Here is an 18,148-nt window from a genome sequence, read left to right as displayed (position 1 = left end):
GGTCATTTGGATAGTTTCTGCTGCCATTACGATTTAAAAAGAGTAAACACAGTCCATTGATAATAAATGGCTTCAGTCAAACACTAACCATGAGTGAAAGAAAAGTTTTTGTGTTATTCATATTCTCTGAAAAATGGCCATCATAAATTCTGTCAGGGTATGTAAACTTATGAGCACAACTGTATATATATTTTATATATTCCTTTACACTTCACATACCTAACTCTTCCAGTCTTACATGGCCCAACACAAAGAGTCCACTTTTCTTCAGATCATTTGCAAAAGTGATGAGATTTTTATGATTTTGTGGATTGGAGACCAGTAGGAGAATCTGAGGACGCCAGAACTTGACATGATCCTTTCGTACATCGAGCATGAGAAGATACTTCCGTACCTGGACACAGGGAACATTAACGGACAAAGTAAAAAATATTTGAAATCGTCCAATAAGCATGACTTTCTATATTTCATCTTAGATTTTTACTTTTATGCGTTAAACCTTACATCTATTAACCCTACCTATGGACCAAATGCACCCTAGAAAGTTTATTGATATGATTACTTAGATATCTGACCTTCCCATAACAATACTAGAACGAGCAAAAACAGGAGAATTAAGTGAATGGGGCTGCGCTGCAACCCCCCGCAACTGCACATGGTTGTACATTATTTAGGGGGTTAAACTTGCAGGAAGTAGGAGATACGCCTCCTTCCTGCGATTGTCCTGAACATGGGTCATTCCTCAGAGAGCAAAGTAGGTGTAAATGCATGTAAAGAAAAATGAACAACCCCAGCAAAAGTTAAAGTGCCAATGAAGTGTGCTTTCATCCTGCAAAACCCATTCTTTGTCCCAAGAATGCCATTGGAGCCATATGATTTGTCTATCTGGGAAGCGGAATCTTTCATGAAAACCTACCAATATTATATTGATCTGAATATGGATAACAGCTACCACTCATTCCCTACAGGCTTTCAGTAGTCCAGACCTGGCTCTGGACATGTTTTAGGCCTGGTTTAAACCTATGCATCTTTTAGCGCATTTTCAGTTTTGCAGAAACACACTACTGTCCATTTAACATGGTTTGCTATGGATGTAGTTCACATCTGTGCATTTTATGGAAAGGGCCAGGGACGTTTTTTCTGGTTTTTGGTTCCATACACTTTAATGGATCAAAAGCGTGTAATGAAAAATACAAAATGCACCCGGAATATGCAAACTGCAACTTACATAGGTGTGAACCAGGCCTTAGGGTATCTTATAAATACTAGATTTATTGGGTGGGGGCAGTTCATTTGTTTTTTAGATTTGCTTTTAGGTTTGGGGGTTAATTTTTTGTCTTGACATGTATACAGTATATAATTTTGATTTTATAATCAATTCTGGTTTTATAATCAAATGTCCTCTAATGAATATTCCTCATACTGTTTTCTTGTTGATCTTCTTGTACTCTTTTAGAATAAGAATAACATTAGAAAGGCATGTAAAATTTTGGAGTTAGCCAAGTCTATAATGCATCAACACACAGTCAGCATGTTGAGTTTAGTTAGAAGACTACTATTCAGACATTAGTTTAATATGCTTTGTTTGCTTTAAAGCCATAAACTTGAGAGGTGTGCTAAGCAAACACGAATTTAGCTTGCTGTTAAATGTTACCACCATCTATTATTCACACAAGGAGAATTATAAAATGATATTGTATCTATCAGCAGCTCCCAGGTTTAGCAACTCAGCAAACAACAGCAAGACTCAGCTCCTTCCAATGCTTAAAGGCACAGTTCACCTTTACCAAAAAAAACGCCTATGCAAGTTATCCCACGTACACACGAGCTAAATGTCCGACAGAAAAAGTCAGATGGAAGCTATTCATTGTATATTCCGATCGTGTGTATGCCTCATCTGACTTTTTTTTTTTGAACATTCTGACGGACCTAGAAATAGAACATGTTCTAAATATTTCCGACTGAACCAATTCCTATCGGGAAAAAAAACCTTCAGAGTTTATTCCGATGGAAAAAACGGTTGTGTGTACAGGGCATCAGGGTCATCTGTAGATAAAAACAAACTGCAACTTTGACCAAAGTTGAATAATGCCCTTGCTGTAGGTGTGGGCCATATACTGTGTGTACCTAATGAAGTCTGACTGAAAACCTCCCAAAGCCTGCATCCCCCATCCTGCCTTGTTGCTAGGACATTGCTTCGAGACATCCAGCTGTAATTGTTCAAAAACACCATCTCACACACTGAGCTACTACGTCAGGGGAGAGAAAGTACATGTGAAGGGGCTTGAATCTGAGAAAGAGCTCACGCTTGTGATGGTGGAGGGGAGTAGTAATAGCTGGGAGTCTTATAGCAACATCAAAGCAACAAGTCAACACGGGGATGCAAGGGGATGCAGTCTATGGGAGTTTTTCCAGTCAGGTTTCATGAAGTATGTAAATGGCCTACACCTATAGCAAGGGCATTATTCAACTTTGTTTAAAGCTGCCCAGTGTCGCTTACTTGCATAGGCAGTTTTTTGGTAAAGATGAACTATGCATTTAAAGTAGAACTCTGCTTCTAATTTATGTGTCTCCGCTGGGTAGATTTAATGTCACTAGTTGCCACAAGAACAGAAATTAAAGGCAAATCTAAACTTTTACAGTTGTCATAAAAAACAGCAATGGGAATAACTTTCAATGGAGACATCAATTCTGGTGTCAGCTATAAGTGTTGTCCCTCACTTTGGGGTGGCTTTCATTAATTTCCTGTTATGTCTCTGGAACAGTAGGGGTGTTACAATCTCTCCAGCAGGGATAAAGACGAAAAAAAGAGATAAAAACTAACATAAGTTCTAATTCTTCCTGCATCAAAAACTAGAAACTTAAAACAAAGTAATCCTATGGACAGGCAAAGCGCATAGATTAAACCAGCAGCTTTTGATGCAACAAAAAATTCTGGGTGATATTGGATTACCAGATGTCCACAAATATCATAAGGCGACACATTTGACTTGCATCCTGAACTGGTGTAGCACCGACTGTGGTAAACGTTGGGTCCAACTGGAGCAATCATTTTTGGATTGCCCTTTGGGATGTCTCTCGTGGTTGGCACCAGTTACCTTGCCAGTTGTAACCACCTAATTGCCACGATATTTCATTTATTTAAAGGGTTAATTCCCCTTTACCAAAAAACAGCCTATGCAGATAAAAACAAACTGTGCAACTCCGACTAAAGTTGAGTTATGCCCTTGCTATAGGTGTAGGTCATTTACATACCTTTAAAAACCTGACTGGAATATGGCCAGGACGTTGCTAAGCGAGACCTAGTCATTACTACCCACCTCCACCATCAGACGTGTGAGCTTTTTTCTCTGATTCAAACCCCCTCACGTAGCTCTTTGTGCAGTGGCTCTGAGTTCATGATTTGAGAGCTCACTCCTGTGAGGGAAGGAGGTGAACAGTAATGGCTAAGCCTCTCTTAGCAACGACCTGGGAGTATTCCAGTCAGGCTTCAAAAGGTATGTAAATGGCCTACACCTATAGCAAGGGCATTATTCAACTGTAGTCAGAGCTGCACAGTTTGTGTTTTATATATATATGATCCTTATCTGCATAGGAAGTTTTTGGTAAGATGAACTAACCCTTTAAGACTAGCAGAAAACTGATCTTGACAGATTCTTATCCCTTGGACATGACTTCAGTTAACAGACATCCATGCTTCGTGACAGTTCATCACAACTGACTCATAGGGAAGCTAGATATTGTCTACATTACTTCAAACAAGAAGGACACATATGTTCCTTAACAGAAATTCAGGTTATGTTTGAACCTCCCCTTCCCTTGTGAATGATGATGCAATTGTGTCATGTTTTGGTCCACCATTGGGAATAACCTTGCCACTTCCAATCCTTACAGACTTCAAAAAAACTCTGTAAGGCTGCTGAGCAGATTCCACTTGGCCTTTCTAGTGTGTACCATTTTGTAACTCATCCATCCAGTGCCCCTTCTCCAAAGTACAAAGAGAAGTGGGAACTTGAACTGAATATCTCTTTTTCAGAGTAAAAAGTGAATAGAATTATACAAATGACATATATACAGTATCTCACAAAAGTGAGTACACCCCTCACATTTTTGTAAATATTTTATTATATCTTTTCATGTGACAACACTGAAGAAATGACACTTTGCTACAATGTAAAGTAGTGAGTGTACAGCTTGTATAACAGTGTAAATTTGATGTCCCCTCAAAATAACTCAACACACAGCCATTAATGTCTAAACCAAATTTACACTGTTATACAAGCTGTACACTCACTACTTTACATTGTAGCAAAGTGTCATTTCTTCAGTGTTATCACATGAAAAGATATAATAAAATATTTACAAAAATGTGAGGGGTGTACTCACTTTTGTGAGATACTGTATGTCCATTTCTTGCAAGAACAAGGGAACTGGGTTCAAGATTCTCTCTAGATGGTATAGGGTCCCTACGATACTACATAAACTGTTCCCGCAGCTGACCCTCTTTGTTGGAGATGTGGGAAAGAGGAGGTCTCATTCCTGCATGTCTTCTGGTCCTGTACTGGCATTCAAGGCACCTGGGCACAAGAAAATTACTGGATATTTAAGATCACGGAGGTGCAAATGTCAGATAACGCTGCGGCTTTCCGCTTGCACATAACACCAAGGTTGATGAAACATTACAAATGTTCTTTACTGCTACATCTACTTAAAGTGGTGTTCCAGCCGAAATTATATTTTTAAATAAAAATACCCCTATAATACACAAGCTTAAAGTATTCTAGTAAAGTTAGTCAGTAAACCAAGGTCTGTTTTGTTAGTTTACAGCAGTAGTTTGTTATTTTATAAACTTACAGCAGGCCGTTGCCATCTTAAGTGTGGGCATCTGAAGCCAGACTGTATTTCTTCCTGGATCTTATCCTTGCAGATCTCGCACATGCTCAGTGCAGCACAAGCAGTGTAATAGGTTTCAGGTCAGGTTTCCATAGCAACAGCAGTGTCAGAGGAAGTTGCCGCCCCTTTTTCAGAAGGCATTGCAAACAGGAAATGATGCGATGAGCCACAGCCAGGGAGGAGGAAGTGAAAAATGAATACAGCAGATATACAGTAGGTGCTGAGAAAAAAAATTTAAAAATATCCAATTCGTTTGCAGTGCACAGTTTAGTGAGGGATGCTGAAGAGTTGTAAAAGTGGGTGGAACTCCACTTTAATGCAGCAAAGGCATGCTTTACACTGTAACTCCTCCCCACAGGGGTATGGTTTTGTAAGATTGCCTTAATCAATCTGACGGAGGGAAATATAGCTTCAGCTAACCATAGAAAGGATCACTTTTATAAAACATGGTTCTTCTAGGCAGAAGTTACTTGCTCCCAGCAATATTGTGATATATTATGCTCTCAACTCTAAATGGACTGCTCAGATAGCCTCATCAACAGGCCTCTCTGGGGGTTCTGCCTGGATCACCCCATTAGTGTCGAAGAGCTTGCTTAATACCAGATATGCACATACTCCTTTTTTTTCCCTTGCCTCTTTTCCTTATTGGCAGTCTTCTTTTTATCTCTCTTATCTATTGTAATTAGTAGAATCCAATTTCTGGACCCCCTTAGGTTTTAATTGTAAACAAATCTGTTTCAAAGTTGCCTTGACTAGGTTTTCATTACATATCAATGGGTCATCTAAATGCAGCAACATGTGTGGTGCTACATGAGACTTATACTTCATTACCTCAAGTTCTGTGGACCCTTATCTTTTCTTTGGCAGCCCCCCGCTGATGCAGGCCGCGCCTTCTCGCTCTGAGTGCCCTCTCAGCACGTGCACTCCTGAGCCATGCTTTATGCGTCTATAGACACACACCCTCCTCACAGGAGTTTGACTGACAGCAGCAGGAGCATATGGCTTTAACTGCCCTTGGTGTCTCCTGTAAGACCAGGAAGTGAGGAGAGCTGTGCTAGACCAGTGAGAGGAGTCAGGTAAGTGTTAAGTTAGTGGGGTGTTTCTTACCTTAATGTAGGGGGTGCATTAAAGTGGTTGTAAACTCTTACAAATACCCAGTGAATTGACTGGCTTCAGATGATACATAGAGATGAAACAAATCCTTCTACATACGTTGTAACTGTTTATCTACAGCTGTCTTTCCTCTACATTCATTCAAAGCTCAGAATTTACACAAGATCTCTCAGCTCTGAAAAGCAGGGGGCGGAGAACTGAAGTTACATCAGTGAGGAGAGCTCTGACAGCTGATTGGAGGGAAAGGACACACCCTCCTTCACACAGCCCACAGAAACAGTGCTGAGGCTGTCAATCAGCTGGAGATCCCTCCTCCGTCACCATTTTTCTCTTGGTATCAGGAAAACTTGTCAGAAGTGATTCATGCTGATAACAGGAACAAAGCAGCAGACAGAAATGACACTTAGAGCTCTGAATTTAGACATGTACACACTATAGAGGGATATGCTTTGTTACTTTTTCATGTCTGAGGTTTACAACCACTTTAAGGTAAAAAAAAACAGTTTGAGTTTAGAACCACTGTAAATCTAGACAACAGTGTTGGGTTTGTATGTGAACATTTTCTTTGTAGCTGGATTTAAGAATGGCAATGATGAGTTAATAGTAAAGGTTGCACTGTATCCCTGTACAAAATGAACTAAGAGCAGAGCAGATGAAGCGGTTTTGTGCCAGGTTACGACTAGCATTTTGTACAACGTGAAATGAAATTATCAGGGCAAAGCGGTGTCAGAAGCTGTACAGTTCTGCATGTATTATTATTGTACTGCGCTTACCATTATCATTTCCTAACCTTTTCTCTATGTGAGTTGCTGGGGGTGTTGATGTTAGTCCTTATCTGTTTGATTTCACCTTACTGCCTGTTAAGCACTCTAGCCTGCTTTTAATTACCTGTCTAACAGGGCTAGAAAGCAAATAAATCGGATTAATTTATCACAGGGATGAAGGAAACGTAAATAAAAGCTGCTCTCTTGATATCAGTTGTAAATAAGAAACTTTCACACGTCCATAGATGATTTAACTCTCTGGCACTGGCCAGATTTTTTTCTAACAATATCAATCACAAAGCTGTAAACTTTGACTGTTAATAAAATGAATAAGCCAGCTGTACAGAGTGTCTGTCTGTGCTTATCCTGTTTTGTTCCACGTGATCAGGTTTTGCCAAACCTGTACCCAGAAATACCGCCTGATTGGTGATAAGAAAAGAGGAGGTATACAAGATCTACTCCACTTTCATTCACACCTGCCAATGTACCCTTCCTGCGACTGGACCCAACGGGGGTTCATTCTATTTGCTGAGAGAGGCAGCCCCATTGAAAGCAAGGAGAGGCTGCCGGCTCCTACAGCTAATCGTGGCCACTTGCATGTAATATCCCAGTGCAGTGATCACAGACTGCCTGTATCCAGGGCCAATCCCTTGCACGTGGTCGCTGCATGAGAGATTACAGTAAGGGGGAGTATATATTGACTGTTCCTTTCATACCCAGTAGACTGCATCTGCTGTAATACCTCACTAACAATCTACATAAACTCTGCGCCACGCATCAAACTTTTTATAATGAATATTGTGTTTTTCTAATCAAAAGTGGCATTTACAGTAAGCAAGCAGTGCTCCCATATCCTTTTTGATTTATTTAAATGCAATTTTTTTTAGAAAAGAAGAAAATAGCGCTCTCTGCAGGGACAACTCAATCCATACACCAGGTCCACTCACAGGTGCCAAGGCTCGATGTGTCCCAACACACTCCAATGCAACAGTAATAAGAAGAGCCGGCAAAATTGTAATCCTTGAAGTGTCGTTTATTGGTACAACAGAGTGACAATAGGGCTATTGCCGAAGGCTAAGGCTATTGCCGAAACGCGTCAGTTTATTGTTTTATTGTCACTCTGTTGTACCAATAAACTACACTTCAAGGATTACAGTTTTGCCGGCTCTCCTTATTACAAATTTTTTTTAGACCTGTGACTGCCAGAAAATCTCTCAAGCCTTGTGAAGCACACTTGTGACTTACTCACTTCTATTGTATTGCACAGTAAGCAAAGGACACTGCATCTGACACAGCTTCCTGATGTCACCTGCCTGTGTGCTGGACAATGATTGAACACGATCACCTTAACTGGTGTGAAACCTGCTGTGCAGTCAACTGTGGAAAGATAAAGAAGATATGTTTCTAACAATTATACTAGTGTAGCACCTTCTAGTGTGTGCTATGTGTAGAGTAGATTTGTTAATGTAGAATGGTTAGTGTATGAAAATTTTTTTAAGTTCAGGGCTAAGCCTGAGCTGTAAATCTGGGTCAGGGTTTAGTGACTCAGGGCTGGATGACTCATCCTAGCAGCCTCCTTGGTGCCTCCCCCTGTTTTCTGGGATATTGGAGAATGTTCTAGACATAGTGGGTGGAGGTTAGGAGGAGCTTGTTGTGGGTGCTGGAAGATTCTTTCTAAAACACACGAAGGAAGCCCTTCCTGGAGGCACAGGAGCAAGGAGAGAGGTCAGCAGGAACAGGTCAGCATTACTGGGAGATCTCCTGAGAGTCAGCTGGGTGGGCTGCTGAGTATCAGTCTGGAGGACTGTGGTGAAGTTAGCCTGAAGGGCTAGTAAGAGGGACAGCTGCAGCCAGATGGGTTGGCAGTGCCTGAAGAGGTGGGGCTGTTAATACAGGAGGATGAGTAAAAGCTGGACACTGTGATACTTTGCTACACAACCAAGGGGCCTCAGGTTTCTGCCTGTAATGGGCTATTGCCTTTAATCTGACTGAGTGTCAGATCTTAACACAGTGATTCAGCTGGGTTCTGCAAGCAAGTGTGTGCTGGAGGAAGAAGTGGAGCTGTATAAAGAGACTGTTTGTAGAAAGTTGTCCCTGAAATTGTTGAAGTCAAGTGGGCATCCCATAACTGCCCATCCCTATCCAAGTTATTACCCTCAATAAAAAAAAAACAAAAAAACAAAGTCACGGACTGTTATCTGACTACGAAGTGCCTGTGAAAATTCGGTGTGCCTGGCCGTGCAGGGTGGGGGGCATCCCAGTTCATCTGCAGCCCTTAAGGGGGTGTGCTACACTAATGAATACACACAGTATCTTGAAAAAGTATTCACACCCTTTGGAATGTTCCACATTTTGTCATGTTACAACCAAAAACGTAAATGTATTTTATTGGGTTTTTTCATGTGACAGACCCATAGAAAGTGGCAAATAATTCTAAAGTGGAAAGAAAAATGATAAATGGTTTTATTTTTTACAAATAAATACCAGAAAAGTGTGGTGTGCATTTGTATTCAGCCCCCTTTACTCTGATACCCCTAACTAAAATCTAGTGGGACCAATTGCCTTCAGAAGTCTCCTAATTAGTAAATAGAGTCCATCTGTGTGTTATTTAATCTCAGGATAAATACAGCTGTTCTGCAAAGCCCTCAGAGGTTTGTTAGCGAACTATAATGAGCAAACAGCACCATGAAGGTCAAGGAACACACCAGACAGGTCAGGGATAAAGTTGTGGAGAAGTTTAAAGCAGGGTTAGGTTATAAAAAATATCCCAAGCTTTGAACATCTCACAGAGCACTGTTCAATCCATCATCTGAAAATGGAAAAAGTATGGCACAACTGCAAACCTATCAAGATATGGCCGTCCACCTAAACTGACAGGCCGGGCAAGGAGAGCATTAATCAAAGAAGCAGCCAAGAGGCCCATGATAACTCTGGAGGAGCTGCAGAGATCCACAGCTCAGGTGAGAGAATCTGTCCACAGGACAACTATTAGTCATGCACTCCACAAATCTGGCCTTTAAGGAAGTGCGGCAAGAAGAAAGCCATTGTTCAAAGAAAGCCTTAAGAAGTCCCATTTGTAGTTTGCGAGAAGCCAGGTGGGGGACACATTAACATGTGGAAGAAGGTATTCTGGTCAGATGAGACCAAAATTGAACTTTTTGGCCTAAAAACTAACACTGCACATAACCATGAATACACCATCCCCACCGTGAAACATGGTGGTGGCAGCATCATGATATAAGGATGCTTTTGTTTAGCAGGGACAGGGAAACTGGTCAGAGTTGATGGGAAGATGGATGGAGCCAAATACAGACAGACAATCTTAGAAGAAAACCTGTTATGCCGCGTACACACGATTGGAATTTCCGACAACAAATGTTCGATGGGAGCTTGTTGTCGGAAATTCCAACCGTGTGTAGGCTCCATTGGACATTTTTTGTCGGAATTTCCTACAACAAAAATTTGGTTCTCAAATTTTTCAGCAACAAAATCCGTTGTCGGAAATTCCGATCGTGTGTACACAGTTCCGACGCACAAAATTCCACGCATGCTCGGAATCAAGCAGAAGAACCGCACTGGCTATTGAACTTCATTTTTCTCAGCTCATTGTACGTGTTGTACGTCACCGCGTTCTTGACGTTGGGAATTTCCGACAACATTTGTGTGACCGTGTGTATGCAAGACAAGTTTGAGCCAACATCCATCAGAAATAAATCCAGGATTTTGTTGTCGGAATGTCCGATCATGTGTACACGGCATTAGAGTTTGCAAAAGACCTGAGACTGAGTCAGAGGTTCACCTTCCAGCAGGACAACGACCCTAAACATCCAGCCAGAGCTACAATGGAATGGTTTAGATCAAAGCATATTCATGTGTTAGAATGGCCCAGTCAAATTCCAGACCTGAATCCAATTGAGAATCTGTGGCAAGACTTGAAAATTGCTGTTCACAGACACTCTCCATCCAATCTGACAGAGCTTGAGCTATTTTGCAAAGAAGAATGGGCAAAAATGTCTCTCTAGATGTGCAAAGCTGGTAGAGACATCCCCAAAAAGACTTGCAGCTGTAATTGCAGCAAAAAGTGGTTCTACAAAGTATTGACTCAGAGGGGCTGAAAACAAATACACGCCACACATTTTACTTCAACTTCACAATTATGTGTCATTTTGTGTTGGTCTATCACATAAAATCCCAATAAAATACATTTACGTTTTTGGTTGTAACAAAATGTGGAAAAATTCAGGGAGTATGAATACTTTTTCAAGCCACTCTAAACTGGGCTGAAGCTCTGCTTTGAGATACTGAAACAAAGAACTTCAAATTTCCGAGAAACTGAATTTTGTAGTGCTTGTCAATTATTGTACAATTTTTGATACTTTCCAGAATGACTAAATGGTGTGGGCCACTAATTCAGATAATAATTCCAATGCAATAATTCGCATTTAAAAAGGTTAGTGGCCAACCAGTCTTCTACTGTGGTCTGTATAGTTTAGCCATCTGTGAACATGGTGTAGCTAAGCTGACACTACATTCAAAGCTAGTATGAATGACAGCATTAGACAGATGCAGCCATGAATGGATTATTTGTTTTCCCACTATGGACACTTACCATTTATGTTATTGAAGGAGATAACACTGTAGTATGAGGACAACCCGTTCAACTTGTATCAAAATAGCCATTGCACTACATGTTGATAATAGATCCGATGGAGATTGTAGAATCAGATATATAATGTATGGTCACAGATTATGTCTGAAGCCACATTTAAAGCAGTATTAAACCCAAAAAACAAAAATGTAATATATTGCAGCGTACCAATCCATACATATAGTAGCTGCATTAGTTTTCTTTTCTTAAGCGTTTTCCTTTACTTTCACCAGGTGATCTGGCCAGTAACAAACCTCCTGTCTTAGGCTGTCTCCACTCTGGAAGGAGGAGCAATGGAGACACCTTTGGACAGCAGCAATCTGGGAACAGGGTTGAGTTAGATGCACTAGCAGATTTAGTCGGACTTGACTAACAAATGAAAGCTGAACTCCAGCTAACACTTTTTAAGCATTTACAGCAACATTTTTTTTCCTTTTGGGATAAAGGTTTTACGTAAGTACAAAAGCAGTACGATTGCCAGAATAAGATCAATCAGATGGGATTCAGGTGCGAAAAAAAAATGGCCCTGCACTATTTTGGTGTGGATATGATACAATTTGAGCCATACAAAATGTATCTCATATTGCACCTTACAGACATCGCATGTGATATGCACAGGAATACGGTGCGATTCCTGTGCGAATCACATGCGGTGTCCGATAACGCACAAGTGTGAACCCAGGCTTAAGTGTAATACCGCTTTAAGATGTCAACCATAACACCTAGGTTTTAATTGAAAAAATTTGGTCATGCTTAAACAATGAAAATTAATTCTGTTGTACAATTCTGATGTATTTCTTTACATTTCATTGCTGTGATGAGAACAGGACATGAATTGGATGACTGAAGCTTACCACGTGTTACAATCTGATTGTACATACTCCTTTAAGCCTCGTACACACGATCGGATTTTCCGCAGACAAAACCTCAGACTTTTGTCCGAAGGGCCCTGGCCAGGAACTTGTCTTGCATACAAAACGGAACACAATTGTCGGCCACCAAACACAAATGTAGTGACATATTACGTGGTTTTTCAGCTCCTTAGCGCCACCTTTTGGGCACCTTCTGCTAATGTTGTGTTTGATTCCAAGCATGCGTGTTTGTACTTTGGACTTTTGTCTGACGGACTTGTGTACACACGATCGGAAAATCTGACAACAGACCGCTGTCCGCAGAAAATGTATAAGCCTGCCACCTAACATTTGTCCGCGGAAAATCCCACAACAATTGTCTGATGGTCGGATTTTAGGCCAACAGTCTGTCAACACACAATTCCCGTCGGAAAATCCGATCGCGTGTATGAAGCTTTAGATCTACCAACATTTACGAGGTACAAAGGCCTGCTTGATTGGACACAAATTGATTGGACAGAATAGGTAGGTCCTCATATTACATAGTTTTGATAAATCTAAAGTTGATTGTACGAAGATTGTATAGACATATTGTAATGTGTATGAAGTGTGAAATGTTACGGGTGAGCCGGCTGTAATATGCTCAAGAATTTTCTCCCCAGATCTAACATAAGTGCTTTCTCTTACATAGTTTCTAATATTCCCTCTTGTGAAAAAAAAAGAACCTTTTTAAATTCCAATTATTTAAAAATAATGATACTGTTGCATTAGAAAGCTCTCTATTCCATCTTCTCTGTGTCAAGGCTTAGATGGGCATTACTTACTGACTGAGAACACTTAACAAGGAAACATAGAACAATGAATAATAGAACAAATGGACAGCTAACAAGCTATGTAAAAAAACAGGATTCTCCCTGGTATGTGTCAAAAGCTTTGTATTAAACAGAGAGGCAGCTATGGAAAGATAAGTGAACCCAGTAATAGTATTACATTGGCGTCTAATGTGGGTGATTTCACTGTGGAGATAGAACAGGTGGTGTCCATTGTGTCTGCACAATAATGCTATGTACACACGATAGGATTTTCCGACAACAAAACCGTGGATTTATTTCCGGATGTTGGCTCAAACTTGTCTTGCATACACACGGTCACACAAATCTTGTCGGAAATTCCGAACGTTAAGAACGCGGTGACGTACAACACGTACCACGAGCCGAGAAAAAGGAAGTTCAATAGCCAGCGCGGCTCTTCTGCTTGATTCCGAGCATGCGTGGAATTTTGTGCGTCGGAATTGTGTACACACGATTGGAATTTCTGACAACGGATTTTGTTGTCAGAAAATTTGAGAACCAGCTCTCAAATTTTTGTGGTCAGAAATTCCGACAACAAAATGTTCGATTTAGCCTACACACGGTCGGAATTTCCGACAACGGATTTTGTTGTCGGAAAATTTGAGAACCAGCTCTCAAATTTTTTTGTCGGAAATTCTGAAAACAACTGTCCGATGGAGCCTATACACGGTCGGAATTTTCGACATAAAGCTCACATCGAACATTGTTGTCGGAAAATCCTATCGTGTGTACAGGACATACAGTAAGCCTCAACCATCAGTCACACTGAAAGAAGAAGATATCATTCCTGATGGGATTCTGCAGACACTGCACAAACCCGCAACATTTCACTGCAATTTCTATTGCTGGACCCATACTTGAGTGTGCAAGTAAATACATTGTATTATAGCTCATATTATGTGATACATTAATTATCCCCTTCCCGCCGACCGTACGCAGATGTGCGTATTCGGCTTTCGGGGGTTATACCGGGATGATGCCCGCAGCTGCAGGCATCATCCCGGTACCGTTGTTTCGAGCCGGCGATCGGCTACCCGTATATAACAACCGATGTGGCTAAAAGCCGCTCGGCTGTTATACCGGAGGAGCGGGAGGGGACGTCCCCCTTCCCGCCGCCTCCCGCCGCTCTTACCGGGCCTCCCGTGCGATCGGGAGGCCCGGTGTCCAATCGGCTGCCTCCAGCGGCTGGGGGCGGGCTGGAACGAAGCTGTGGGTGGCTTCGTTCCAGCCTTCTAATTGTAAACGTGGAAGCGACGTCATGACGTCACTTCCCGTTTACTCGGCTGCCAATGGTGCCGAATTTAAAAAAATACACAGTATTCAGAATCGCTGTTTTCGGCGATCTGAATACTTTGAAGTGCAGAGGAGGGATCGGGGGTCTTTTAGACCCCCGATCCCTCCATAAAGAGTACCTGTCACCACCTATTACTGTCACAAGGGATGTTTACATTCCTTGTGACAGCAATAAAAGTAAAAAAAAAACATTTTTTTTTAAACACAATTTATAAGTATAAAAATAAATAAAATAAAAAAAAAAAAAATTTTAAAGCGCCCCCGTCCCCGCGAGCTCGCGTAGCGAAGAAAACGCATACGGAAGTCGCGCCCGCATATGTAAACGGTGTTCAAATCACACATGTGAGGTATCGCCACGATCGTCAGAGCGAGAGCAATAATTCTAGCCCTAGACCTCCTCTGTAACTCTAACCTGGTAACCGTAAAACAAATTTAAAGCGTCACCTATGGAAATTCATAGCTACCATAGTTTGTCGCCATTCCACGAGTGCGTGCAATTATAAAGCGTGACATGTTTGGTATCTATTTACTCGGCGTAACATCATTTTTCACATTATACAAAAAAATTGGGGTAACTTTACTGTTTGGATTTTTTAAAATTCATGAAAGTGTCCCTTTTCCAAAAATTTGCGTTTAAAGCACCGCTGCACAAATACCGTGTGATATAAAATATTGCAACAATCTCCATTTTATTCTCTAGATTCTCTGTTAAAAAATATATATAATGTTTGGGGGTTCTAAGTAATTTTCTAGCAAAAAATACGGATTTTAACTTGTAAACACCAAATTTCAAAAATAGGCTTAGTCATGAAAGGGTTATATGTTCGCTATATTCGGCAATAAAGGATGGCTTTTTAAATGCAAAAAAGTTTCATTATAATACTTGAGGAATTCTTTGGCGATTTCGCTGACAGTCTGCTGTCTTGACTGTATGATTTTAAGAACAGACTTCTCACTATAAAATTTTCCCCACTGTGATACTATTACCCCATATTAATCCATCAGTTTATTCCAGCTACCGACAACCCCATGGAGGTTTCCACTTAAAGGGTAACTTCACTTTTGTTGAGAAAAAAAACAAAACATTTCCCTCTGGGTGATCTATGTACATTGCAAGGATTTTAACAAACTTTGTTGCAGAGTCCTACCTTTTGTTATTTTGAAGAAATCACTGTTTATTCCTCTGTGCTGAGCGAGTCTAATGGGAGTGGTTATATAATTATCAACCAGCTTCTGCAGAATCAGGGCTCTAATAAGGAAAATTGCAGGGCCTGCATCCCTTTAAACGTTTTTTTCCTATTGGGAGTATCTTACCAAAAATGAAATTTTTGTTGCAGGGGATGCCAAAAATCTGACTTGTATCTTAGTGTAGACCTCTGGGAAAATCAGTGAGCCAATCACACAAGCAAAAAATTATGCTTCTGGGGGCGTTCTGTACACATTCTGTGTACAGAATAGCCTGTCCTGTCAGCTGGGAAGCAGATGCGTGGATGCCGAGGGGATTTCTAAGTCCCAGACTCCTGACGTGGATGGATTGCCAGGTCAGTGGGACCGGGGGGTGGGGGGGGGGGGGGTGAGGAGGGTGTCCTGTGTAAGTTCACCTTACAGATTTTTAAAACACTGAAAGTTCACAAGTAGGAATCAGTATGTAAAGGGCTTGGTGAAACAAAGAGAAAAAGTAGGAATCTGCTACAAACTTTGATAAAAAAAATCCTTTTAATCTGCATTGAGCACCCATTTTTTTTTTTCACAAAAAGTGGGGTACACTTTAGGAGTAAGCACAGTGTATTTTTTCAGGGACTTCCACGGGGCATAGTAATCATACAGTACAGTTGGCTATTTTGTGAACCTCACCCTTTTTGTTTCAATAGGAATGACACAATGTAGATACAGTAATACCTAGGATTGCGAGTAAGCTTTTTTGTAATACGAGCTATTATTTTTAAAAAATCCTGACTCGGTTTGTGAGCGTTGTCTTTCAAAACAAGCAGGATTCAAGTCTTTGCTCCAGAGTGTCTCCAAGCCTCTCCGAGTGTATCTCAGCGGCTCTGAGTGCTCTCCGACTGTTTCCGAATGTCTCCGGCGCCCCCCACCTTTGGTTACAAGCGGTACTGCATACACTAGCAGTGCCACTGGAACGGATTGTTTGAGTTTCCATTATTTCCTATGGGGAAACTCGCTTTGATATACGAGTGCTTTGAATTATAGGCATTCTTCTGGAACTAATTATGCTCGTAATCCAAGGTACCACAGTACAATGTTAAGGACCCATATTCTGAGATCATCAAAACAGATTAAGTGTTGGTGACATCTGCATTCAGGACTGCACCCATGTATAGAAGTCATATGGCTCCTACTAAAATTAACTGGGTAGGGTCCACAAAAGAGCCATCTGTACACAGTAGTGACCACCATACTCTAATTCATCTGCACACTAGTACAAAGGTGACCCCTTTCCCACTATTCTCTTTAAAAAAATCATTTAAGTAATACTAAAGTCTTGTTTTTTTTCTTTAAAAATAGCAAACGTGTTATACTTACTTGCTCTGTGGAGATCCTCCTTTTCTAGGGTCCCCTGCCGGCGCTCCTGGCCCCTCCTTCCTGTCGAGTGCCCCCACAGAAAGAAGCTCGCTATGGGGGCACCTGAGCCGAGCAACAGCTCTGTGTGTCCATTCAGACACGGAACCACCGTTCGGTCGCATCCCCTGTCTCTCCTGACTGGCTAACTGACTTTGATTGACAACAGCGGGAGCCAATGGCGTTGCTGCTGTGTCTCAGCCAATAAGGGAGACGACCAGGACAGCCGAGGCACTCTTGCCATTGCTGGATAGAGATGGGGCTCAGGTAGGCATTAGTAGGGCTGAGGGGGTCTGCTGCATACTGAAAGTGGTTGTAAAGGCAGAAGGTTGTTTTATCTTAATGCAGTCTATGCATTAACATAAAAAGCCTTCAATGTGCAGCAGCCCCCCTAATACTTACCTGAGCCCCATCTCTATCCAGTGATGTTCAGGAGTGCCTCAGGCTGTCCCTCCTGATTGGCTGAGATGCAGCAGCGATGCCATTGGCTCAAACTGCTATCAATCAATTCAGTTAGCCAATCAGGAGAGAGAGAGCGAGATGGGCCGAACTACGGTTCCGTGTCTGAATGGACACAGAGCTTCAGCTCAGCTTAGGTGCCCCCATAGGAAGCTGCTTGCTGTGGGGGCACTCAACAGGAGGTAGGGTTCAGGAGCTCCAGCCAGGGACCCGAGAAGAGGAGGATCCAGGCTGCCCTGTGCAAAACCACTACACAGAGCAGGCAAGCATAACATGTTTGTAATTTTAATAGGAAAAAAAACAAGACCTTACAATCACTTGTAGGTTTTTTTTATCTTAATGCATAGAATGCATTAAGATAAAAAAACTTCTGCCTTTAGAATCACTTTGACTATTCAGTAAAAAGACCCTGTACTGAGGGCTCCCCTGTCTCTAGATAAGCTACTGGAGGCCCCTGAAATTTCTCTGTAAATTATACATTTCTGCAATTTGAAACGTTCACAGGGCTTAGCAAACAACACCACATTTAGTCCTGGTGAGGTGCTGCTCTGGCACAGATTGCTGAATTTTGGGAGGCAAAGAAGAGTGCTGCATACTCTTTTTTTACAATAGGCTGGCAAAACAAGAGAAGGCTAACTAATGCCCTTGATAGTATACAGTACAGTAGTATATTTTTAATACCATCTTTAAATATACAGT

At 41.4% G+C, this 18,148-nt stretch overlaps 1 protein-coding gene across 1 annotated transcript in view; it reads right to left on the bottom strand.

Moving 5' to 3' along the window:
• Positions 1-18,148, bottom strand: part of LOC141139902 (solute carrier family 12 member 9-like) — a 289,342-nt gene that overhangs the window by 18,691 nt on the left and 252,503 nt on the right. Inside the window, exon 11 of the mRNA XM_073626475.1 lies at positions 220-394. Within this exon, the coding sequence (XP_073482576.1) occupies positions 220-394 (175 nt within the window). The remainder of the gene's footprint in view (positions 1-219; positions 395-18,148) is intronic.

Source organism: Aquarana catesbeiana, linkage group LG04 (assembly GCF_042186555.1).
Source record: "Aquarana catesbeiana isolate 2022-GZ linkage group LG04, ASM4218655v1, whole genome shotgun sequence".
Classification (NCBI taxonomy): domain Eukaryota; kingdom Metazoa; phylum Chordata; class Amphibia; order Anura; family Ranidae; genus Aquarana; species Aquarana catesbeiana.
Note: the sequence above shows the minus strand (reverse complement) of the source record. Positions and strands in the feature narration are given on the sequence as shown.